Raw genomic sequence first — 27,841 nt, 5'->3', positions numbered from 1 at the left:
TTTCAAGGTTCATTTTAATGCATTTTAAATTAAATATTAATTTTTGGAGTTATCCTTCCTGGCTGAGGATCGAATATCCTTAAGTAGTGTTAATTCAAGTTTGTTCAAATCATGACCACTGGGGGTAGGGCGGGACCACAATGGGAATATCTTGGAAAAATATTCTACTCCAAAGCCACTGGGCCAAGAAAGTTGAAACTTATGTGGAAACATTTTCAGTGAGTGTAGACCGAAATTTTTAGAGTGTACAACAATGAATCGAACTGGGGATGAAATGTAAAATGTGAATATATCGAGTACAGACACCTGACGAATGGTACACCCGCCTCCACCCCATTTCCAGCTACTATGAATTTTTATTAGACACAAAAACTTATCAAAAATACATGATTTCCTAGTTTATCTTTATATTTCGATATCTGATATCATTTTCCGCTTTTGTTAAGATTTAGATATTGGCCTTATACTGTATATACCGTATAGGGTAATTTGAGAAGGGCAGGCGGGGCCATAGTTGTGGTAAAAAAAATTAATTGCCAAAGCTTCTTGATGAATCGCCCGTGAATTAACGTCACACACACACCCTCACACACACACAGTATCTATGAATTTACGACCTTGACCTTTTGACCCCAAAATATGGGTCTTCCTTAGGCCACGGGGAGTTAAAATTTCACTGCAAAAGTTTAAAGGCTTCTAGAGATAGTAATAAAACACAGAATTTATGGTCTTGACCTTTAACGTCAAAATCTTCGGAGTTTGTAAAGTTTCATTTCAAAAGCTAACGCACTTCATCAAATATGCCTAGTATTGCCTACGTGACAAGTCTGTGTGATTTACACACCAATAACTCAAGAACATTCCTAGAATAATATATTGATATTCATGATAGGCTGTGTACGTATATTATTTTTTTTCAACATGTAAAAAAATACTTATAGTTATTTTTATGTACCTTTATGCGCAGAAATGTAGAAGAAGAAATTATGTTCATATGAAAATTGCAGTAGAATGGCTGAATTTTGTATCAAATTGCGTTCTTTTTTACCCGGCATAAAATTTTATTTTCCGCTGAAAGGTATTCTCTTTTTTTCATTTTTATTGATAATAAAATCGTTGAATTTAAAATATCTCAATACAGCTATTCTATATGCTGTTCAATAATCTGAATTAGTTCTTGAATAACTTTGGATTTTCATCTATTGATTTGTATGACACAAAACTATAAAGACAGGATCAAGTGCGACTTCATATCTTGATGATAAAAGAAGCATTTGTTTACTTCTTGTTTCGCGAAAGTACCGTTATCTTATCTTAAATTCCTTCAATTCATTTAAACTGTTAATATTTGTTCACTCGATACTTATTTATATCGATAAAGTTACCTTTCATGATCTGCCCAAAATCTTGGGAACGTGCAATTCACAATATAATGTAGAAAAGATACCCTGGTACATGAATAAAAAGAATAAAAAAAGAAAACATACATTAATTGTGACGTCACAATTCAAAACGCAGCGTTGACGACGCTAAAATACATTGATAACAACTAGAAACGCGTAGTTACTGTGAATGATGTTAGAAAGAACCCACAAGGATTATGACTTACATCCGACATGTTATCCATACTCGTCACACAAATGGTAAGTTTCTATTAGATATATTTTCTTTTCAGAGTGTGTATATCTAAAGAGAGTGTGGTCTACTGGGTTGAGAAAATATTCTGAAACCCTACAACCCCCCCCCCCCCCCCCCCCCCCCCCCCCCCAAAAAAAAAAGCAAAAACCAAAGATTTCGGATCGCAGGGAAAAGTAACTGCGACATGATTTAAAGTAAAGCGGAGATAGGTGTATGCTTCAGAATGCCCATAGCTCATGATATATAGCTATAGAAAAAAATATTCAAACTGTGATAACGTCAGTTTAATTTACCTCTGAGACTTACTCGCTGCAGAACTAGCTCTTCAAAAAAAAAATATATCGAAAGATCGAACATCCATTCAGTTTTTTCAGACAGTGAGCTACAGGATCAGCTGCTAGAAAGTAACACGCTAACTACTACGCTGTCCAACTCGTGAAGAAATGTTTGTGACATGGACATTAACTAAATTGACTTAAGTACATGTATTTCTCGGATAAATACTAATGTTAATGTCATAAAAGTATATTTTTACGACAAAATAGGTTTATGCTTCATTTTTTGTAACCCAAAAAATCTGTGTATTTGTCCGCAAACTTTTAAAATGAACTTTCCAAGAAATTTTTCCTCATTTTACTAAATATGAAGTTTATAAAGTAAATATTTACCTTTTGTATAAGAGATATTAGGCCTTTATACAAGAGAAGATTGTAAAATGATAAGAATCAACTTCAATTCATGGTGTCAAGTTCACTGTACGAGGGTTGTCCAAAAAGTTCGTGGACAATGACGTTTTTGTGAAAATAAATGGTTCTATATAAATCTGTTATATATCAAAATATTTCTTATGAAAAAACAAATCAAAATGATATGATTTTTATTGATGGAACGTAATATATATCTGTAAAAATCGGGGTCTTTAAAGGTTGCAGATAGTGCGCGCAGATCAAGGTTAAAATGCCATAAAATCTGATATAAAGCGTTTGAATTAAAATGATTATTATGTTCCCCAAACGAAGTTGGGGAACATATTGTTTTTACTCTGTTTCTTATTAAAAAGACCTTATTGTTATTCGTCTGTTTTTTATTATTATTATTATTATTATTTTTCTTTTTTTCAAGTTAGAGCGATATCTCAGCTGTGCGTGGACGGATCTAAAAGATTTTTACAGGGATGATGCATCATGAGAATATCTCCAGACGTGTTTTTCTTTTTTTCGAAATTCACCTCCGTTCGCGATTTTGGGGGATTTTTGTTTTTTTTAAAAGGCAATTTGTCCAGCAGTTTTCTCGAGAACAGCTGAAGATATGAAAGTGAAACTCACTGAGGTAATAGAACATCAAACTCCAATCTGAACGACGACCTTTATTTTTCGTCGTCGGCACTTCCGGTCGCAAACGGAAGTGAATTCAAAAAGTCCAATTTTTCAACTTTTTTGTTTTTAAATATTTTTCTTTAGGATTTTCAGGGTTTATAGTGTGTCTAATGAGAATTTTAAATATGTGTTCCGTGTCTTGATGCGTGCATATATTGAAAAGATATGACCGAACCAAACTTTGTCCCACTGTCGGGGGTTCGAAAAAATTTTTTCTTTGTTTCTGTCATTTTTCAATTGCAAATGCCTTTTCTCACTTTTATAACATGTATAAAATATTTTGCCGATTTTTAAAAGCTATATTTAAAGATATTTTGAGGTTTACCTGTAATAATCATGATATATGTTGAGAGACTGCTGTAAATGAACGTAAACAAAAAAAATTCTGAAATGAGATGAGGCAGCTTAAAATCGGTCGGAAGACATCTAATTAATTTTTCTTCTTCTTCTTCTTCCTGGGTATATGAAAACTTAGGTAAAACCTTTTTAGGGTCAGTAGACATGTAATGTAGATTTGCGGAATCAAGGTCATTTTGCGCGCACGTGCTTGCAAGAGCGCGCACGTGCAATACGTGAAATGACCAATATAATAGATATAGCCGTAACTTTTCTATTTTTTGATGAAATGCTTTGAATTCCATTATGAAAGGATATATTAGTAGTGTAGACATGACGACATGGTCTTTATAGCAAGATCTCACGCGCATGCACGTGCGCTTCTCTCTGATGAAACTAAAGACATAAAATCCTTTGAAATTTTGAACATAGTCATACGTTATGAAGATCTACAGCATGAATATAAGAATTATCATAAAATCATGCGCATGCACATGTGCTGTAATCTGATTGGCTGAAACTTTAAATGCCTATAACTTTTTTGGTTCTCAACAAAACGGAATGAAATTTAGAATATGAATAGGTATGATGGATTACTACATTATGCTACTATCAAAATGGAATGCAAGGACACGCATGCATGCACGTGCACGCGCACAATATGCAAAATGACCAATATATTTGAAAAACGGTAACATTTATATTTCTTATGATTTGTCTAATTGATTCTCACGACACAAAGAAATGTTAATGGTTAAGACAACCTGTTATGATCATCTTGCATGTGCATGCACGTGCGTGCGCGTGCAATGAGTTAAATAAAATATAGTTGATATCATTGTAGCTTTAATAATTCTTATATGAAATTCTTTGATACTGAGTATATTTTAAAAATGTCTTACAGGAAAATGGCACAAAAAGAGTTTTGGGGAGCGTTTGGGGAACATCTGTAACGGTCCCCGTTACAATTAAAACTAGTTTTCTATATGAAACAAGTCAAAACTTAATGAAAATTATATGTAACAAAATAAAGAGGCTATCATCGTTTTCTGATATCTAGAGTATCGCTTACTATATAGACATTGAAAATACCAAACAAAGACTGTAACAAATATGTAGTGTGTATGTGTCAAAACTCGACGAAAAAATCGACGTCGGACGTTCGAACGGGGCAGCGTCCAATCAAAAAATATGTTTTTATACGAAAAAAAAACGAAGTAAGAGACAGACTTTTTTGATAAAACAACTTAAAATTATTGAAAAATATTTAGTTTATTGATTTGAAATTGGTACATACGATTTTTCAACGTTGTGTGCAAATTCAAAGACACTCAAAGAAAATATAAACACGTGTAATTTGCTGAAAATGGAGATTTCTATTCATGACGTTGTTATAAATCTAGCGCAGCGTCGGACTCATCGTCTCAAGCCACGGTCCGGAGTTCGCATATATAGCTCTCTCCTAGGAGAGGAGCGTACATTTTGGCCGTGGTTTGCGACGATGCGTCGGACCAGGCTGTGCAGTTTGTGTATACAAACTGTTTATGTTGATGACGCTCGTAATTTTTTGTGAATTATTTTGAATTTTAAAAATTAAATGAATTATAATTTATACGTAAAGATTTTTGATAGCACTTGGAAGTGTGTCGCCATAAAAAAAAAAGTAGTGTGTGTCCATGAACATGTGTTATAATTCAAAATCCAAATGCTGACGTTATAATGAAATTAGCTTGACGTCAGACTGGTCCATGCGCACTATCCGCGACCTTTGAAGACCCAAATTTTTAACAAAAATATTAAGTTCCATCAATAAAAACTAAATCATTCTGACTTGCTTTTTCATAAGAAATATTTTGATATACAATAGATACATATAAAATCATATATTTTAACAAAAACGTCATAGTCCTCGAACTTTTTGGACAACCCTCGTATATGTATATATAAAAGCAAATAAAAAAATGTTTTATCCTGCCGGTCTCCCATAGTTGCTGCAGGAGTTTGACCAAAATAGTCAAATATATGTAATGGAGTAACTAACAACACCCCCCCCCCCCCCACACACACACACACACAATAGGTTTTTCAGTCTCAAAATAATTTTGTGTTGGCTTGGTCGAGAAAAATTATACCTGAGGTGAAAAGCACCGGCTGTATTTCATTTCCGGAATTTTAGGTAATTATCAACTTTTCATTTCCGACATTTTTTAGTTTTCATTTCGGACATTTTTTTGTTTTCATTTCCGACATTTTTCAAATACATATGTAGTGCCTATATTAACAAATTTGATAACTTTACTTATGAAAAATTTGAAGGATTAAATCATAAATAAATATATAATTGAAATCCAATTTTGTAAATCTATTAGTGACTTGGACATAAGTATGGTGCTGTCACTGACATATAATTAAGTGCACATTAAATGTGGTGAAAAAATTTTATGCTCATTGAACACTTTCACCTAGACAAAGTGCTACATGTATGCATATATATATGTATAGATGTTTTTTATTAATATTTTGGTATAAATACTTTTAAAATTCCATTTTCTTTTACTTAGAAACCATAGAATTGCCGCACAGGTAAATTCCGGAAATGAAAAGAAAATTATGTCGGAAATGAAAATAAAAAATGTCGGAAATGAAATAAAAAAAATATCGGAAATGCTATGCATATTTCCGGAAATGAAATGCAGCGGAAAGCACCTCCCATCCCATGGACAAATTCTTGGATTCGCGCCTGTTAGAGCATCAAAAGATAGTAGAGGGACGGTTTTTAAACATATGTTACAGTTGTCACAATCTTTACAGGAAAAAGTGGAATCTGTATACTATTATCCACGGAGCGTGATTCTCTTAAACATGCAATTATGTTGAATTTGCAGTTATCCTCTGCATCTGTTTTCATTCAAAACTTACAAACACAGTTTCAAAGTGTTCGTATATCTTGTAGATATTTAATTCATTGTACAACGTATAAGTATATAACCGAACAGAATAATTAAAATTTAATTCGTTGTGATTAAGAGAAGTAGTACGAGTATTAAATAATACTTAAGCTAGAACTGCACATGTTTAATTACCCGTATTTGACCTCTCGGAACCTGATATTTAACAGGATTGAGACATTACATTCACAACACCTTGAGGAGAACACTAAATCCGTAACTACTGCCAGACTGAAATGTTAAAGTGACTTTTTAATGCCATAACTACGATTTTTTTCTAATGGATGTGATCTGTCTTCCTTTTGAGAAAATATATAGTTGTCGTTGATCAATTTTTTTCAATATGGTCAGCATTCCAGAAATTCCGCAACCAAAACGGCAAGTATTCTCTCAATGTTATTCAAACCCCCCGATCAGCTAATACAAAGGCAATCCTAAATTATAATCATCATCAGTCGTTTGTAGTATTCATTGCCTGCCTATGTCCATGTGATTGCGTTTCATTAGAGAGACAGGCAGACACCTGGACAGACGGACGGACGGACAAATGCATGAAGGAAGTCGTTTAAGTTGGTTTTAAATTATCACGGAAATAGATTTCAAGACTATTATAAAACTGGATAAGAACTCTATATATCTTCCGTCTTTCATTAAAGAAAACAAGTTTGAAAAATATAGACATACTCATTTAACTGGCGATATTGAGAAGGGGGTATAAATGATGCTCATAATAATTTATACAAGTTTTAGATAAAAGATATTGAATTAAGATTTAAATGTTGTTTTTTTTCATTTGACATTTGTAAGGGTAAGTCAATGAATCTGACACAGAAATCACTCATTCAATTTGTTTCGGTCTTCTTTAAATATATAGATCTATCTACTGATTATAATAAAATTGAGAAGACATACGTTTGTACATGGTGGCGAGAGGTGTCGTCACACACGATGAAATAGGGAATTTTAGGGATGGGTTGAGTTGTTGGACTCTTATAAATAAAATCCAAATTGATAATCTCAAATCACAGCTCAATGACTATCAATTAAATTTGACTTACCAGAAAATAACTGATATAAAATTGCGCATAATATGATTATTGATATTAAAATGTGTTTTAGGAAGGGTTGTGACAAGCCTCCCCCAACCAGAATTCGTGAATCCGCTTATAAAAATCATTCGTCTTTAAAAAATATTTGTTGATTTTACTTCCTTAACAATCCAAGAAATATTGTTCATTTAGGTCTGGGAATACAAAATTTCATATTGAGACTATAGATAAGAATTCATAAATTGTAATACTGAATTGAAGTCATCCAAATGTCTTGAAATTTGATATGATTTTCATGTAATAAATGTAAAATTAACGAGTATAGCAAAAATTGAAAATTTCCAGATATTACAATCGAGAGAGTTGGCTCACTTATTTAATACTATACCCTTTGGTATCTATTTTTCAGGCATGTAATATTTGTTCGTTTATTTTATTATATTATCCATACATATCTTCTCTCCACTGCTTTGTCAGTAAGGAGAAAAAAAGTTCATTCAAATTCAATTCTTATTTTGGCACAAAAGCATATATATTACATAATCCTGCCAGGAAGTGACTTAACAATCCTTCATATACTCTATATTTATTGTCCCCCGCTTTTGCGAAAACGAGGGGACATTAAATCTCATTCGCCTATCCGTCTGTCCGTCCGTCACAAAAACTTTAACCTTGCCCATAACTTCTGATTGAAAGGAGCTGTGGCTTTCATATTTCACTTGTGTATTCCTTGTGACAAGACCTTTCTTTGGGTACCACCAAATTTGACCTTTTGACATTGGCCTTGGAGTTTGTCCCACTTTTACACAAACATTCTTAACTTTTACTTTAGCCATAACTTTTGAACGGTAGAAACTAAGGCTTTTATATTTCACACATTTATTCTTTGTGGCAAGGCCTTTTATTGGATACCAACAAGTTTTACCTTTTTACCTTGACCTAGGAGATATCTACTTATGACAAAACTTTAACCTTGGCCGTAATCTTTGAACGGTAAGGGTTAGGGCTTTCTTACTTTACATATGTACATGTAATCCTTATGAAAAGACCTTTCATTGGATATCAAGAACATTGACATATGTACATGTAATCCTTATGAAAAGACCTTTCATTGGATATCAAGAACATTGACCCTTTGACCTTGACCTTGGAGTTTGGTCTACTTTTTAAAAACTATGACAATGGCCATAACTTTTGAACAGTAAATTTTAGGACTTTCATATTTCACATATGTGTTCTTTGTGGCAAGAACTTTCATTTGATACAAACAACATTGAACTTTTGACCTTGACCTTGGAGATTTCCGTACTTATGAAAAAACTTTAACCTTGGCCATAACTTTTGAACGGTAAGGGATAGGGCTTTCATACTTGACATATTTAATCCTTGTGACAGGACCTTTCATTGGATATCAAGAACTTTGACCTTGAACTTGGAGTTTGACCTACTCTTTAAAAACTTAAACCTTGGTCATAACATTTGAACGGTTAGGGCTAGGGCTTTTATTCTTCACATATGTAATACTTGTGAGAAGACCTTTCTTCATAAACCAACTACCTTGACCCTTTAACCTTGGAGTTTGACGTACATTTCAAAAACTTATCCCTGGCCATAACCTTTTGAACAGATGGTGTTAGGCCTTTTATAACAATCGTATTTCTTGTGAGAAGACCCTACTTTGGGTTATAATGTATTCAAATTGCATTTAAGAAAAGTTTAATCTTAACTTTGTTGCCATACGGGTCATCAGTGTTTCACAAACACATCTTGTTCCTTATATTGAGAAGAGATAGGACTTTTATATTTGACATGTGCATTACTTGTGACAAGATATTTCCGAGGATGCTATGATTTCTGATCCCTTGACTTGACCTTCACGACTGACCTTATTTAAAAAAAAATCAACTTCAGCGATAATTTTTAAATGATATTTGATAGGGCGTTCATTTTGACACAATATGTCGTAAAACAAATGAAATCTCACCCACAAAGACACCGAAAGCGAAAGACCACAGTTCTTTGAATTTGCTTGTTAAGACGGGTTTATATTGGAGTAGGCTGTTTAAACCGATAAAAAAGTGTTACACATAATCCTCTATAATTGTTGCAATTTCCTGGATCAAATTTTATTTATTGAGAGGTTCCATAATTCTGGCATTCTGCTAGTCTGAAGAATTTTGATAAAAGTTATACCAGTCTACACAGAAAAACACCAGCAGTTATTTTATTAAATTCATTTGGAATTACGACTCAAACCAGAACATACATTTTCAACATTCCAAGCTTGACATTCTTACTTGTACTTATATATATTTATAATTATATAGATCTCTAGCGGTGTAAATGGAAAAAAAAATCTATAGTTAATTTTTTTTAGTGCAACAAGGGTTTATTTCATTAAAGTCAAACGAGACGTTCCTCAATATCTGTTTTGTATATCTTCATATAAATGTATGAAAAATATTCAATATTTTAATTACATTCAGATTTCTAAACCAGTTTCTAAACGTTTTTTTAAAAATCCGAACACTTAAACATTTGAAATTGGAAAATTATTTTTCTTCCCAAAAGGATTATATAAGAAAAACTACCCCTGGTATCTTTCAGAAATGCCTGGTAAGGTACCTCATTTTTTTGTGAGTAAACATGTTTAAGTAGCAATAATAAACTCTTGGAAAATTTTGTATATTATTAAGGAACGTCTCGTCTGTACTTAATAGTTACAATTAATTTTTTTTTTCTAGGGTTGATGAACTCATTACTGCTTCTACAGAGTTAGCGAAAAAACTCAAAAAGAAAAACAAAGAAGAGAGGTTGCCATGTTTGAATTTAGGAGCAACCGGCGATAAGCAAGATAAGTAGGTTTAATTTCTCAATCAGATTTATACACATCTGCACTGCACTTTAGCTTTCGAGCTAAAAGCTTTTTCATCAGTAAAATAGAATAAATTATATACCTTAGTATGTAATATTGTTTTTTATCCTGCAACTACCCCTTGCATTGACCTAATAAAGGTAACCTAATATTTAAAACCAAAGCTTTATCCGGTCACTGCCCTAATAAAGCCTCGTGCATGTATTCCGACGTTCTAAAAGCATTGTGACGTCATATATACTGCAATGTTTATGGCGTCATAGTTTTCAACTGCAGAGATGTGCCTAAATCTGTCGAAAATAGCTTGTTTTGGACGTTCAAATGTAAAATTTGGTTGCAGGATAAACAAAATACATGATAACTGTCTTAAAATATAAGCGGCAAGCCTCGCCCTCTATCACGTTTTCTTACCCTCGCCCAAATATCGCTTATATATTTCAAGATAGTAACCATGTATTTTATATATCTTTTTCATGTTTTTCAGTTTTCCTTAAGACAATGTGAATATGAATTAATAAAATTATATTTTCACAGTGTGAAAAACACCCGACTTTGAATTTCTCCATTATTAATTTCCCATAAGAAATTGACTCTATGCTGGCTTTGTGTTCATAATAAGATTTTTTTTTAAATTCCGTTGTCCTGTTCTTTCCGTCTTTCATTTGTTCATTTCTTGTTCATGTCAATAACTCTACACATTGTATTTGCAGCTCTGATATCAAACAATTATGTACTTATCAATGAAAAATAATTCGAACAATATCATTGTTTTCACATTGTGTTAAAGCCAACACATTTCTTTGATTTTGAAACTAGAAAAAAAAATCTTGTCAACTCCATTTGACAAATTTCTTGTGTACATAAAAGCACCGAAAGCTATTTACCGAGGTTTACCTTACAAAGATTACTTTGAATCTAGAAAGTTAAGGTTGTGTAAATTTAAAGTATCAATCTAAAATCAAGGGAAAAGCACACATGTATATTGTTCCATTGAATGGTTGATAGCCTTTTGTACTAACGTTTTCTTATATTACAACATACTCGTTAACAGATTTGATTTTAAAATCCCTACTGGTCGTTTCCATTCTCAACAAGTAATGTGAGCTTCTTTGGAGATTTCTTAATATAACATGTATAAGTTGATGTAAATATAACACCTAATCAACTCAGAATACTGGACAGTATTTAGATTCACACTGTAGTGTATTAACATGGAATACTTGCCAAAAACTCCTTCTCTGTGGCCAGTATCAGAAAAACCACGATATCTTCGGTAATGTATCACCTAGGACGGTTCAAATTCTTTTGATTTTTAGACGTGATTTTTTTAATTTTTATAACTGTTTTATTTCACGATTTTTTTCTAATGGTATATGATACAATAAAAATAAGTCTAAAAAGTACAAGGTTGAACCAGTGCAAAATTATATATCAGTAATTATTATCTGAACATCGTAATCGAATAAATCTGATTGGGTTGGTTTGTGTTACGTGTTTAATTATAGTTTACCGATATTGACTAATGTTACCAAGGGAAAAAATAAACTAAATGAATTAAACAAAATAAGATCAATTCGGGAAAAATCCAAGCCTGACATTCAAAGTGGACATTAAAAAGCACAAATTCTTTATAGTCGCTGTTTGTCTCTTATTTGTCCCATAAAAAATAATATAACATGTCAAATGTGATTGACCAATCAATATTTATATCAACTTCACAAAAAGCATATCAACCTTGCACTTCATGCTCGATCGGTATGTTCATGTATATGGTTTGCCATCGTGAAAGGACAATACATGTATTTGTACATTTGAAGACAACACTTGGCACAGTGAGCTAAACCTGTATATGGATAATATGTTTTGTATATAAAAAACATTTATTGAATGAGCTCTGGGGCAAAATGGGTTTTGTCGACCCTCGAACCGAACTGTCTGCCTTCGGCCTAACGGCCTCAGGCAAACAGTTTGGTTCTTGGGTCCGACAAAACGCATGTTGCCCCCGAACTCAGTCGATAATGAATTAGGGAATAACTATCTTCTATTTTGGTATTTGCGACCGTTAATGCTGATTTAACGGTCGCAAACTGAGTTTTACCGGCGACGCGTAAGCGGAGCCGGTGAAACGGATGTTTGCGACCGTTAAATCAGCATTAACGGTCGCAAATACCAAAATAGAAGCAATCTATGCATTCTGTTTGTAGTTTATGTCTTATTTTGTTGAGTTTTGTGACATGAAATACGTCACGGAGCATTGTGTTTTTGCGTCGCTCTATTATGACGTCACAGTGAAAAGCTTTCACTCCCGTTAATGCTCGTTTTACTGCTTCAAACAAAGCACATTAGCCAGTCAAAATGAGTTTTACAAACCATTTGCATTAGAATGTATTTTATTCCCTTCTTTTACGGAATTTGGTGTGTACTCTATTTCAAAAAATGGACACGAGAAGTCATGACCTCCGCGATATACTGTGCAAACCTGTTGCTAGCTGTTGTCCCACAGATACATGTAGTTTAAGAAATAATCAATATACCCCTACCCCTTTTTAAATGACTACAGATACACTGTTTGGAGGAAATTTGATATGAACCATTTGTGAATCCTAAGATATAACGCTCATAAATATCTATGACTGTTTTACAGAAAGAGGTGCTCAAAAATTTCAACATGGAACACGGAGAACCGCTTTCGCTTCAAAGTTTTAGACATGTCGCAACGGCCTATTGAAAGACCGCCATTTATAGTTACAACTCTGGATTCTAGGAAACACAATCCTCAATCTAAACAGATATTTCATATACACAGAATAAACGCTAAGGTACTGAATTGTACTCACACATGCATGTTAGTGTAGGTAAGAAAGTTAACTGTAATCATTGGTCAGGATAACTGTAATATCAGGTCACTGTAGGATGTTAACTTAACTGTAAACAAAGATTAGTGTAATCACAGGTCAGTATAAGTAAGGATGATTACTTTAACTATAATCACAGGTCAGTGTAGGTAAGGATGATTAATTTAACTATAATCACAGGTCAGTGTAGGTTAGGATGATCAATTAACTGTAATCACAGGTCAGTGTAGGTAAGGATGATTAATTTAACTATAATCACAGGTCAGTGTAGGTAAGGATGATTACTTTAACTGTAATCAAAGGTCAGTGTAGGTAGGATGATTACTTAACTGTAATCACAGGTCAGTGTAGGTAAGGATGATTACTTAACTATAATCACAGGTCAGTGAAGGTAAGGATGATTACTTAACTTAATCACAGGTCAGTGTAGGTAAGGATGATTAATTTAACTATAATCACAGGTCAGTGTAGGTTAGGATGATCAATTAACTGTAATCACAGGTCAGTGTAGGTAAGGATGATTAATTTAACTATAATCACAGGTAAGTGTAGGTAAGGATGATTACTTTAACTATAATCACAGGTCAGTGTAGGTAGGATGATTACTTAACTGTAATCACAGGTCAGTGTAGGTAAGGATGATTACTTAACTATAATCACAGGTCAGTGAAGGTAAGGATGATTACTTAACTTAATCACAGGTCAGTGTAGGTTAGGATAATTACTTAACTGTAGTCACAGGTCAGTGTAGGTAAGATGATTAATTAACTGTAATCACAGGTTAGTGTAGGTAAGGATGATTACTTTACTATAATCACAGGTCAGAGTAGGTAAGGATGATTAATTTACTGTAATCACAGGTTAGTGTAGGTTAGGATGATTTCTTAACTGTAATCACAGGTTAGTGTAGGTAAGGATGATTACTTAACTATAATCACAGGTCAGTGTAGGTAAGGATGATTACTTAACTGTAATCACAGGTCAGTGTAGGTAAGGATGATTAATTAACTGTAATCACAGTTCAGTGTAGGTAAGGATGATTAATTAACTGTAATCACAGGTCAGTGTAGGTAAGGATGATTACTTTAATTACAATTACAGGTCAGTGTAGGTTAGGATAATTACTTAACTGTAGTCACAGGTCAGTGTAGGTAAGGATGATTAATTAACTGTAATCACAGGTTAGTGTAGGTAAGGATGATTAATTAACTGTAATCACAGGTTAGTGTAGGTAAGGATGATTAATTTACTGTAATCACAGGTTATTGTAGGTTAGGATGATTTCTTAACTGTAATCACAGGTCAGTGTAGGTAAGGATGATTTCTTAACTGTAATCACAGGTCAGTGTAGGTAAGGATGATAAATTAACTGTAATCACAGGTCAATGTAAGTAAGGATGATTAATTAACTGTAATCACAGGTCAGTGAAGGTAAGGATGATTAATTAACTGTAATCACAGGTCAGTGTAGGTAAGGATGATTACTTAACTGTAGTCACAGGTCAGTGTAGGTAAGGATGATTACTTAATTATAATCACAGGTCAGTGTAGGTAAGGATGATTAACTTACTGTAATCACAGGTCAGTGTAGGTAAGGATGATTACTTTAACTATAATCACAGGTCAGTGTAGGTAAGGATGATTACTTAACTATAATCACAGGTCAGTGTAGGTAAGGATGATTACTTAACTATAATCACAGGTCAGTGTAGGTAAGGATGATTACTTTAACTATAATCACAGGTCAGTGTAGGTAAGGATGATTACTTAACTATAATCACAGGTCAGTGAAGGTAAGGATGATTACTTAACTTAATCACAGGTCAGTGTAGGTTAGGATAATTACTTAACTGTAGTCACAGGTTAGTGTAGGTAAGGATGATTAATTTAACTATAATCACAGGTTAGTGTAGGTAAGGATGATTACTCAACTATAATCACAGGTCAGTGTAGGTAAGGATGATTACTTTAATTACAATTACAGGTGAGTGTAGGTTAGGATAATTACTTAACTGTAGTCACAGGTCAGTGTAGGTAAGGATGATTAATTAACTGTAATCACAGGTTAGTGTAGATAAGGATGATTACTTAACTGTAATCACAGGTTAGTGTAGGTAAGGATGATTAATTAACTGTAATCACAGGTCAGTGTAGGTAAGGATGATTAATTAACTGTAATCATAGGTCAGTGTAGGTAAGGATGATTGATTAACTGTAATCACAGGTCAGTGAAGGTAAGGATGATTAATTAACTGTAATCACAGGTCAGTATAGGTAAGGATGATTACTTAACTATAATCACAGGTCAGTGTAGGTAAGGATGATTACTTTAATTACAATTACAGGTCAGTGTAGGTAAGGATGATTACTTTAATTACAGTTACAGGTCAGTGTAGGTTAGGATACTTACTTAACTGTAGTCACAGGTCAGTGTAGGTAAGGATGATTAATTAACTGTAATCACAGAGTAGTGTAGGTAAGGATGATTACTTTAACTATAATCACAGGTCAGTGTAGGTAGGATGATTACTTTAACTGTAATCACAGGTCAGTGTAGGTAAGGATGATTACTTTAACTATAATCACAGGTCAGTGTAGGTAAGGATGATTAATTTAACTGTAATCACAGGTCAGTGTAGGTAGGATGATTACTTTAACTATAATCACAGGTCAGTGTAGGTAAGGATGATTAATTAAACTGTAATCACAGGTCAGTGTAGGTAAGGATGATTACTTTAACTATAATCACAGGTCAGTGTAGGTAAGGATGATTAATTAAACTGTAATCACAGGTCAGTGTAGGTAGGATGATTACTTTAACTATAATCACAGGTCAGTGTAGGTAAGGATGATTAATTAAACTGTAATCACAGGTCAGTGTAGGTTAGGATAATTGCTTAACTGTAATCACAGGTCAGTGTAGGTAGGATGATTACTTAACTGTAATCACAGGTCAGTGTAGGTAAGGATGAATGGATGATTAATTAAACTGTAATCACAGGTCAGTGTAGGTAAGGATGATTACTTTAACTATAATCACAGGTCAGTGTAGGTAGGATGATTACTTAACTGTAATCACAGGTCAGTGTAGGTAAGGATGATTAATTTAACTATAATCACAGTTCAGTGTAGGTAAGGATGATTACTTAATTATAATCACAGGTTAGTGTAGGTAAGGATGATTAACTTACTGTAATCACAGGTCAGTGTAGGTAAGGATGATTACTTTAACTATAATCACAGGTCAGTGTAGGTAAGGATGATTACTTAACTATAATCACAGGTCAGTGTAGGTAAGGATGATTACTTAACTATAATCACAGGTCAGTGTAGGTAAGGATGATTACTTAACTATAATCACAGGTCAGTGAAGGTAAGGATGATTACTTAACTTAATCACAGGTCAGTGTAGGTTAGGATAATTACTTAACTGTAGTCACAGGTTAGTGTAGGTAAAGATGATTAATTTAACTATAATCACAGGTCAGTGTAGGTAAGGATGATTACTCAACTATAATAACAGGTCAGTGTAGGTAAGGATGATTACTTTAATTACAATTACAGGTGAGTGCAGGTTAGGATAATTACTTAACTGTAGTCACAGGTTAGTGTAGGTAAGGATGATTTCTTAACTGTAATCACAGGTTAGTGTAGATTAGGATGATTAATTAACTGTAATCACAGGTCAGTGTAGGTAAGGATGATTGATTAACTGTAATCACAGGTCAGTGAAGGTAAGGATGATTAATTAACTGCAATCACAGGTCAGTGTAGGTAAGGATGATTACTTAACTATAATCACAGGTCAGTGTAGGTAAGGATGATTACTTTAATTACAATTACAGGTCAGTGTAGGTAAGGATGATTACTTTAATTACAATTACAGGTCAGTGTAGGTTAGGATACTTACTTAACTGTAGTCACAGGTCAGTGTAGGTAGGATGATTACTTTAACTGTAATCACAGGTCAGTGTAGGTAAGGATGATTACTTTAACTATAATCACAGGTCAGTGTAGGTAAGGATGATTAATTTAACTGTAATCACAGGTCAGTGTAGGTAGGATGATTACTTTAACTATAATCACAGGTCAGTGTAGGTAAGGATGATTAATTAAACTGTAATCACAGGTCAGTGTAGGTAAGGATGATTACTTTAACTATAATTTAACTATAATCACAGGTCAGTGTAGGTAAGGATGATTACTCAACTATAATAACAGGTCAGTGTAGGTAAGGATGATTACTTTAATTACAATTACAGGTGAGTGCAGGTTAGGATAATTACTTAACTGTAGTCACAGGTTAGTGTAGGTAAGGATGATTTCTTAACTGTAATCACAGGTTAGTGTAGATTAGGATGATTAATTAACTGTAATCACAGGTCAGTGTAGGTAAGGATGATTGATTAACTGTAATCACAGGTCAGTGAAGGTAAGGATGATTAATTAACTGCAATCACAGGTCAGTGTAGGTAAGGATGATTACTTAACTATAATCACAGGTCAGTGTAGGTAAGGATGATTACTTTAATTACAATTACAGGTCAGTGTAGGTAAGGATGATTACTTTAATTACAATTACAGGTCAGTGTAGGTTAGGATACTTACTTAACTGTAGTCACAGGTCAGTGTAGGTAGGATGATTACTTTAACTGTAATCACAGGTCAGTGTAGGTAAGGATGATTACTTTAACTATAATCACAGGTCAGTGTAGGTAAGGATGATTAATTTAACTGTAATCACAGGTCAGTGTAGGTAGGATGATTACTTTAACTATAATCACAGGTCAGTGTAGGTAAGGATGATTAATTAAACTGTAATCACAGGTCAGTGTAGGTAAGGAAGATTACTTTAACTATAATCACAGGTCAGTGTAGGTAAGGATGATTACTTAACTATAATCACAGGTCAGTGTAGGTAAGGATGATTACTTAACTGTAATCACAGGTCAGTGTAGGTAAGGATGATTAATTAAACTGTAATCACAGGTCAGTGTAGGTAGGATGATTACTTTAACTATAATCACAGGTCAGTGTAGGTAAGGATGATTAATTAAACTGTAATCACAGGTCAGTGTAGGTTAGGATAATTACTTAACTGTAATCAGAGGTCAGTGTAGGTAGGATGATTACTTAACTGTAATCACAGGTCAGTATAGGTAAGGATGATTAATTTAACTATAATCACAGTTCAGTGTAGGTAAGGATGATTACTTTAACTATAATCACAGTTCAGTGTAGGTAATGATGAATACTTTAACTGTAATCACAGGTCAGTGGAGGTAACGATGATTAATTTAACTATAATCACAGGTCAGTGTAGGTTAGGATGATTACTTTAACTAAGATTTATAGCAATTTTAAATCTTAATTTGTATAATAGAGATAAAAAAGTTAAATGTTTGATTACAATAATAAATCAACTGTAATCAAAGGTCAATATAAGTCAGAAAGCTTACTTACTGTTGTCACGGATCCGTGTAGGTAAGAATGATTATTTTAACTGTGATCATCGGTCAGCGCTGGCAAGAGAGCTTACTTAAAGGTAATCACAGGTCAGTGTAAGAAAGGTTGTGATCATCGGTCAGCGCTGGCAAGAGAGCTTACTTAAAGGTAATCAAAGGTCAGTGTAAGAAAGGTTGCTTACTTGAACAGTAATCACTTTTAAAAAAGTATGGATTTTGCTAGACTCATACTTATATATACTTATAAATATGCATGAAATATGGGGCTTACTAACAGTATTCAAGCTCAAAAGTCCATCAAACAATACAAATCAGGAGCAGAGCGAACATGAACCCCTAAAACATCAGGGGCATGACAAGGTGTCCACAGGGTACGAATTGCAGAGGGTTAGATGTTTTGACTTGTTCATCAGACAGCCCGCTTTGTTAGGACTACTCCCTGAAGCGCTGAAAAGAATTTCATGAAACTTTGTAGATGATGGGAAATGCTTTGTAGATTTGCATATTCATAAGGAATTCTGATTCATTCTTTTCTTAGTTATTCTCCCTTGTATTAATTCATCACCTTTAACTGATAAAAAACGTTTTTTTCGTTTCTAGAAACATTGTTGCTTTTCCACACTTTTGGTTCAATTCATGCCTGCTTATTACATCTACTATGATCGGAATTTTTATTTTTATAAGTCAGTATTTTTCGTAGGCTATGAAGGTTAATATATGGCAAACTAATGAATAATGTGAATACTTGTTACAGCCCGTTTGCAAGGTGCATACCTGGGTAGAAGATAAAATGGATGTAAATGAAGATGGCATAAAAACCACTTACAAATCGTCTTACAAGCTAAAACCCCCGTCCGCGGACAGACAACCTCCGATAAAGTCAAAAGACAAAGAAACAATGGCGCATGGCATTGGTGAGGGGTTCTTGCACATCTTTGTAATAAAACGTCAAATCCAGTGCAAATTTAAGACAGCTGCTTTGTAGCTTTTCTTCCACAAGATTTTCTAGAAAATTTAAATAATGAATTACATTAAAAATATTTTACAGTTTTTGCATACACACGGGTAAACCAGTACTTTACTCCTAATACATTTAAAGGCATATGTGAAAGTGTAGAACTGTAATTTTTTTTATACTTAGTAACCAACGTTAACTCGAATTTCATTTTTTTTCAAAGTTCCGTTTGATCAACCTGCTGATTCTTGCAATGTTAGAGAGGAGATGTTACTCCCTATCTGCGAAACTGTGAGTTTGTACACATATATTGCACTGAGAAAATATTTAAAATAATGCACAGATATCTAAGAAATGAAATATATGGAGATGAACAGTATTCAAGCTCAAAGGTTTATTATTAAAACAATACAAATCGGGACAGAGAAAACACGGACCTCTATAACATCACAAGTGGGGTTAGGTGCCATGGAGGAATGAGCATCTAGCTATTTCATAAAATGGACATTTTTTTTTTGTAGACCAACATTCCATCTGCACCCCATCCACACAAATACCTGCTAAGAAAGAAGAAAACACAACCTTGCTTCGATGGTAAGAATGATGCAGAAGTTTTCTTATAGATGTCTAATTATTCGTATACCCAGCCACATTTCTTCCTCTAGGACAAGATGTTGTTTGTCCTTTAAATGAAAGTATCACATACTAGTAACCGAAGCAATGCATGTATATACAGGGTCCTTGTAGATCAATAGAATGACAAAATTTAGAATAATTACTTTTTCCAAGGGTTAAGAATTCTGCATTGAAAATCTTTTAAATAGGAGGGGAAGGGGGGGGGGTTACTATAGAGATATCACTCTATCATTTTCATATTTAGCTCACCTCAGTGAAATTGGGGGGGAGCTTATGTGATAACCTTGGCGTCGGCGTAAAAAGTTTTCGTTGCGGTTTCTTTAGCTCAAGTGAGCTTTTCTGATGACCCGTTGTCCAAGCTGAAGCTTATATGGAAGCACTTTGTTCAAGCCATGACCGCCGGGAGGTTTTACATTGAAGTATATATTGGAAAAAACGCTAAATTTCGAAACTTTTACTTTGGCCATAATGTTTGAACAGTTGGTGCCAGGACTTTTATACTTCACATACTAGTGTGTATACTTTATGACAAGACCTTCCATTCGATACCAAAAACTTTTATCTATTGACCTTGGAGATTGACCTACTTTTAAAATACTTTAACCTTGGCAATATTTTTTTACGGTAATGGACAGGGCATTCAAACTTCACACATGTAATTTTTGTGACAAGCCCTTTCATTGGATACTAACAACTTTGACCCTTTGACTTGACCTTGGAGTTTGACTTCCTTTTAATAAACTTCACACATGTAATTTTTGTGACAAGCCCTTTCAATGGATACTAACAACTTTGACCCTTTGACTTGACCCTGGAGTATGACTTCCTGTTAATAAACTTTAACCTTGGCAATAACTTTTGAGCGGTTGGTGCGAGGACTTTCATACTTCACAATTTTTGTGACAAAATCTTTCAATGGATACCAACAACTTTGACCCTTTCTCCTTGACCTTGGAGTCTGACCTACCTTTTAAAAAAATAATCTTGGCAATATTTTTGAATGGGTAGGGCTAGGGCTTTCAAACTTCCCATAATTATGTAATCTTTGTGACAAGGCCTTCCTCTAGAATTCAACAACCGTGACCCTCTGACCTTGACCACGGAGTTTGACCTACCCTTAAAACTCTAACCATGACCATGACTTTTGAACAGGTGGTTCTAGGGTTTTATATTTAACATTTGTATTTCTTTTGATAAGGCCTTACTTTGGGTATCAACATGTTTAATTTGCATTTATGAAAATTTAACCTTCGCTATGTTGCCATATGGAGACCATCAGTTTTTCAGTAAAGACGAATGTTTACATATAATACATCAATTTGAAATAAATGTTTTTATAGGAAAGAGAAGGGTTTAAAGGGGAGGTTTATGCAACAATCAATTTTTTAAAACAAATTTCAGCTAAAGAATATCATTCCGTAAATATGGAATATTTTTTTGGTTCCTGTTCATCCTTTCATGCAAATTTCTCAATCCTTGTTGGATAAAGACAGATACCTTGTGACCCTATGTTGAGGGATGATGTGTTCTGTGATCCCCTCCCCCTCCTTGAGACAGTAATATTTGACACTTCCTGTTTCTTTGTTAGAGGCCGGGGTGTTCTATGACCCAGAAGATGGCCATTCTCTCCCTGAATTTCCATATAAAGAAATGAGGCTCCATAGAGAGTCTACAATGCCGGACAAAGTGTGTATTTCCAGTTTACAAGGAATGGAATTCTCCAGAAAAAGATACATTCCGCCTCCGTGTGGATCATTCTCAGTTGCATGTAAGCATAGAAAATTACAGTGCTACATCAAAACATTGTCTTCAAACCTAATCTAAATTACGTATACTGATGTTCAAAATTAATTAACATTTTCTTCTATTTAATCATTCTTTTTTTAACTTGTTCATTCTTGTTTTAAAAAATCAGCAAAGTATAGAAGGTTTTTTTCGTTCTTTTTTGCAGATTTTGATAATAGACCAGCCTCTAGTAAAGGAAGCGGATTCAATGACAAATACATTCCATTTCTGCGTGTTAAAACAATCATTTAGATATTTAGACAATGGTTTAATGAAATGGTATAACACGACTCACCGGGTGAGAGTGTTGATTTGTAAAACATTGATAGCATACTACAGCTTTTGATGAGGTAGTCTATGTTGGTTTTTAAACTAGCAAAACTTTCACTGTAATGAACTACCGCAATGTAAATGTATATTGTTAGTCGGTGATACCGATGGTTTTGTTTTCCACAATTTTGTTCACTATCGTCTTGGTTAGAAAATGGTTGCATATTAAATATTAAATATTAACAGGGTTTTGCTTATATCGCTTTGAAGCAGTCTAAGCTTCCAGGGCTGATACATGTACAGATCCTTTAGTGTTGATACAGATTCTGTAGGAATGATACGGATTCCACGGGGCTGATAAGGATCCTGCATGACTTATGCGAATCATGTAAAGGCTAAGCTGATACAGATCCTGCATGACTGATACGGGTTATGTAGAGCTGATACGGATTCTGCATGACTAATACGAATACTATACGGCAGACAAAGATCCTGCAGGACTGATACGGATTCTGCATGACTAATACCAATACTAAGCGGCAGACAAATTAGACCCTGCAGGACTGATACGGATTCTGCATGACTAATACCAATACTAAGCGGCAGACAAATTAGATCCTGCAGGACTGATACGGATTCTGTAGAGCTGATAAGAATTCTGCAGGACTGATACGGATCAGCAGACCTTATACACATGTATTGATGAATATAATCCCTTTGCTAAAATAAACCTGTAGCCATTTTTTTTTTTTTTGATATAACATATATTATTCGTTCTCTTAAAAATCATAGAAATAAAGTTAATCCAGAGACGTCTTCAGCTTCCCTTTACTTGGACCATATCTTGCGTACATTTCTATTCTGTTAAGGACTAATGACCATCTGCTCTTTTCACAAATCTTTTTACAACTTCTTAACATTGGTTTTCATCAATATAGCATCAGCTTCAAATGGAAAATAGTTTGAGGTATGAAGCGCTGCCTATTTTTTGCCAGATCATGATATGAAGAAATTAGAATAGAAAAAGTAACAACTTATTATGACAACATAAAATACCAAAATATGAAGCGTATATGAAAATTATATCTAGTGTCATACCTATTAACTCATATTAGAAAACATTTTTATGCTGTTCAAAAATTCATAAGTTTACTGAACAATGACCAAGTCCAGTAGAGTAAATTTATTGTAATCCAGAAACGTTTTTCATAATATTACTAATGATAAATGTTCAAGTTATCTCCCCCTAACCTTCTACTCAATGATTTTATGCAAATTCTCAGTCATCGTCACTCAGGCCCAGACTTCGTACTATACAAGTCTTTAGGAAATCGAATATAAATTAGAGAGCCTCAACAGTACTGCTCAATACCTTTGAGAGATTGAGCCCCACTCACTAGTCAAAGTTTTCACAAAGCAATGGTATTTCTGTAAGGTCACTCAAACCTCGTGAGATAACAAGGTCAATGGAGACACTGTATCCCAAATATATCTTCTTTTACTAATATCATGAATAACAAATATTTCTGAACTCAGAATCAGTTTTCTGATAGAATATTTTATGCCTCTGTCAGGGAATGGTCGATATCCATAGTGAATAGATATAAATGAGCTAATCTTTTATCAGTGTTTTTCCCTTTATATTGATAACGGTCAGAAAAGTTATGCTTTGTTTGAATATATTTTATTATGTAATAAATACATACGAGGGTTGATCCAAAAGTTCGTGGAATTCCTTTCTAAAATTTTATCGTGATTTGATGAAAGCAAACAAAAGGCATATTTATAAAAAGAGTCATAATGGAACAACATTGGAAAATTTCACCATTTTCCAATTACCAATAAGGTCAACGCACTTTGAAAAAATTACGCACTTTGAAAAAATTTTTCAAAGTCGCACTTTGAAAAAATTTTTCAAAGTGCGTTAAAAAATTGGGACAAAATCAAAGCACTTTGAAAAAAATTTTCAAAGTGCGTTAAATTTGGGATACACTCAACGCACTATGAAAAAAATTTTCAAGTGCGTTAAGAGTGTACATCAACATTTTAACCATGTGGACATTTAACGCACTTTGAAAAAAAATATGTATAAAAACAAAAATTCTAGACTTAGATTTCAGTAATTGAGAGAATCAATTTGTAATTTGAAATTATCACTGAACTTCAAGGTCAAGGTCAAAGGGTTAAGGTTCTTGGTATCCGATGAAAAGTCTTCTCAAAAGGATTACATATGTGTAATTTGAAAGCCCTAGCCCTTACTATTCAAAAGTTATGGTCAAGGTTAAATTTCTCTCAAAACTACAAAAAATCTCCAAGGTCAAGGTCAAAAGGTCAAGGTTGTTGGTATCAAATGAAAGGTCTTGCCACAAAGATTATATATGTGAAATGTGAAAGTCCTGGTATCTACTATTTAAAAGTTATGGTCAAGGTTAAAGTTTTTGAAAAGTAGGTCAACCTCCAAGGTCAAGGTCCAAGGGGCAAAGTTCTTGGTATTCAATGAAAGGTCTTCTCACAAGAATTATATATATGAAGTATGAAACCCCTAGCCCTAACCTTTCAAAAATCATGGTCAAGGTTAAAGTATTTTCATAAGTATGGAAATCTCCAAGGTCAAAAGGTCAAAGTTGTTGGTATCCAATAAAAGGTCTTGCTACAAAGAATACATATGTGAAATATGAAAGTCCTAGTACCTACCATTCAAAAGTTATGGCCAAAGTAAAAGTTTGGAATTTTTGTGTAAAAGTGGGTCAAACTCCAAGGTCAAGGTCAAAAGGTCAAACTTGGTGGTACCCAAAGAAAGGTCTTGTCACAAAGAATACACATGTGAAATATGAAAGTCATAGCTCCACTAAATCAGAAGTTATGGGCAAGGTTAAAGTTTTTGTGACGGACGGACGGACTGACGGACAGACGAATGAGATTTAATGAAAAACGAAAGCGGGGGACAATGATTTCATCTTTCGAAAAAAAGTTTAATTTACATGTATTGATTAACTCTCATCGAGAACAAGGAGACGATGAGTATATAGAAGGTCTCTCAGATCAACTCTTTATTTACTTAGGTAGCAAATTGAAAGTGGACCCCCCCCCCCCCGGTAAGCCCCAATTTTTAATTCCTATATTATGATTGATTGTATATATAAAACGTCCCTCTCGAGAATTTTTCAATTATATGGAGACGTCACCACTTGCCGGTGGGGAGCTGCAAATTTTGTCCTATACTCGGCACTGAGGGCCATTGATCAGGGAGGGATCTTTTTCGTTCCATCACCTACTGCGACACGGGACAAGGTTTGTACGGTCTCATCCGAAGGACCGGTCTCCACGTCCCACAGTGGGACTCGAACCCTATATTATGTATATCTTTGCAAAAAGTCTAGGTAAGAGAGTTCATTGAGCATAAAACATTTTCACCACATTTAAGGTTGAATGCCATACCAACTTTATATTTTATAGATCTTTGAGTCATCCTTTTTAAACAATGGCTTCAGCATTGAAAGGCCGATAGTATTATTAGCTCTTAATTATTTATGTTGATTTTTTTCTGTATTTTTTCAATTCAAAGAAAATGAAAAAAAATTATTTATATCCAAATAAGTTGTGGCATTTCTTCTTAATGTGCACTAAATTAAATGTCAGGGACAACACCAAACTTCTATCCAAGTCATCGATAGATTTTACAAAACTCGGAAAATGGATTTCAATGATTTATTTATGATATATTCTTATTTTTCATTGCTAAAGTCTTCAAATCTGTTACAAAATGTACTATCTGGTAAATGTCGGAAATGAAAACTAAAAAATGTCGGAAATGAAAAGTTGATAATTACAAAAAATTCCGGAGATGAAATGCAGCCTGGCATAGCTTATATAAGCCCTCTCCACAGGTACAAGGTTAATCAATACATATTATACATATACATGTACTACAAACAGTTAAGGTTGATTGTAAGGTTTTCTGACTTTATCAGTGATAGTGCAGTCACTGATATTGCAATCCTCTGAAACCAGAGAAGAGTCGTTTTATTTTATCACTCAAAATTTTCTTTCACCTACTGCAAACTCTACAAATTGACGATATAGAGCTAAAAACATATATTTCTACCGTAATGTAAATTAGGCAAATCGCAAGGTCAGTTGGCACTTTTCAAAAGTTACAGTTGTGTGCCAAAAGTCAAGATAATTTTATTTTTTCTTTATATATTTCATTGAAAACAATATATTGTAAAATCGCTGATATGACAACATTTCTTGACAGATTTTATCAAAAATTTCTTGATAATCCAAGAAATTGTAGTTAAAAAAAAAACAATAGTTTTTATCTGATAAGCATTGATAATTTAAAAATATTGTAATTTAAGTGTGACATGAATTTTTAAGTCATATACTCACAATGAATTATATATACTCACAATGAATTATATAGTCAACATTGATCTTGAATTTTAGAACTGATGTTTAGTGATGAACTATATTTTACTACATATTAAACGTGTAATAATCTTTTAAAGAAAGATAACTTCACATTTACTGGTTTAAGTACTGAAATAAATAATTAAATTGGACAAAAATTGACCATTTACCTATGATTTTACAAAATGTTGTTTTCAATGAAATATATAGAGAAAAAATAAAATTATTTTCACTTTTGGCACGCCACTGTATGTCCCTTGACCGCCATCTTAGGGGATAAACCCACAGAATCCTCACAGTAGCCTTTGTAGTTTTCAGGTTTGTGACTTTGTCAATTGACTGGGAAAAATTGTTGCATAGTGTATGCTGATTGCCCCATGTTGGGGTTACCCACACGTCCAAAGAAAACAATTTAAACACATTGGATTCATCACAGCTCGCCCAAATGTTTGGTAGCATAAAGAGGAGAAATGTTGTTTCTTTCCCTTTTGACCTTTTAGTTGACCCCGCAAAGGGACACAACTTTAAGTGTGGATTGGTCTAACGCCTGTTATAAGCACACAATTTATCTGCTTAAAATATAAGAGAACATTTTCAAAGAATATATATTTCTCCAGTGGCGGATTTAAGGGGGGCGCACCCGGCGCACCCCCCCCCCTGAAAATTGTCAAAGTTAGCGTAAATCACAGTTTCGTCTAGAAAATGTAAATATGTCTACTTGGTAGACCTCATTTTCACCGTACAGAATCTCTAGAATCCAGGAGCTTCCGGGGGCTTCGCCCACTGAGAGCCACCAGGGCTTTGCCCTGATCCCACTGAGGGCCTCAAGAGACAAGACGGCCCCCAGACCCCTTGCTTACTTTTGGCGCCCCCTCTAACTTCAATTCCTGGATCCGTGCCTGTTTTCACTATAAAATTATTAAAGCCCTGTCCTCACTCCATGTCTTGGGTTTCTAAAATTTAGACGAGCTCACTTTTGATCCGTCTCACTTTTGCACTATTAATTCCTTTGGAAAAAGTGAGACCGAGATCAAAAGTGAGCTCTTCTAAGTTTTATGAACCTGAACTTCTGACCAAGGGGCCGTGAATTTACAATTTTGAAAGAGGCACCTTTGTTCATCATAGCCATGAACCTACTTTTTTCTTCTTAATTTTCAAGGGGATTGGAAGGAGATTATAAAAGAAATTGACTGTGCATTTTCACTAGAGCTGAACCCCACCCTAAATCTAGAACCCCTAA

At 34.0% G+C, this 27,841-nt stretch overlaps 1 protein-coding gene across 1 annotated transcript; it reads left to right on the top strand.

Moving 5' to 3' along the window:
* Positions 1-1,526: 1,526 nt before the first annotated feature.
* On the top strand, positions 1,527-22,431 carry LOC134240226 (uncharacterized). Its single transcript, XM_062722325.1, has 8 exons — positions 1,527-1,643; positions 10,092-10,205; positions 12,867-13,041; positions 19,297-19,456; positions 19,721-19,788; positions 20,019-20,091; positions 21,722-21,901; positions 22,085-22,431. The coding sequence occupies exons 1-8, from the start codon at positions 1,573-1,575 to the stop codon at positions 22,168-22,170; spliced, it is 927 nt and encodes a 308-aa protein (XP_062578309.1). The 5' UTR covers positions 1,527-1,572; the 3' UTR covers positions 22,171-22,431.
* Positions 22,432-27,841: the final 5,410 nt, after the last annotated feature.

Source organism: Saccostrea cucullata, unplaced genomic scaffold (assembly GCF_032062105.1).
Source record: "Saccostrea cucullata isolate Sc308-1 unplaced genomic scaffold, CSIRO_AGI_Scuc_v1 ctg1072, whole genome shotgun sequence".
NCBI classification, from domain to species: Eukaryota; Metazoa; Mollusca; class Bivalvia; order Ostreida; family Ostreidae; genus Saccostrea; species Saccostrea cuccullata.
The sequence above is the reverse complement of the archived record's forward strand: the minus strand, read 5'-3'. Positions and strand labels throughout refer to the sequence as shown.

What these genes read in the sequence shown, in the direction of transcription:
- LOC134240226 (XM_062722325.1), top strand. Translation starts at nt 1,573, where the DNA reads ATGATGTTAGAAAGAACCCACAAGGATTATGACTTACATCCGACATGT. An exon ending in CCATACTCGTCACACAAATG is followed by an intron (nt 1,644 to 10,091) that starts GTAAGTTTCTAT and finishes TTTTTTTTCTAG; the next exon opens with GGTTGATGAACTCATTACTG. An exon ending in AACACAACCTTGCTTCGATG is followed by an intron (nt 20,092 to 21,721) that starts GTAAGAATGATG and finishes TTTCTTTGTTAG; the next exon opens with AGGCCGGGGTGTTCTATGAC.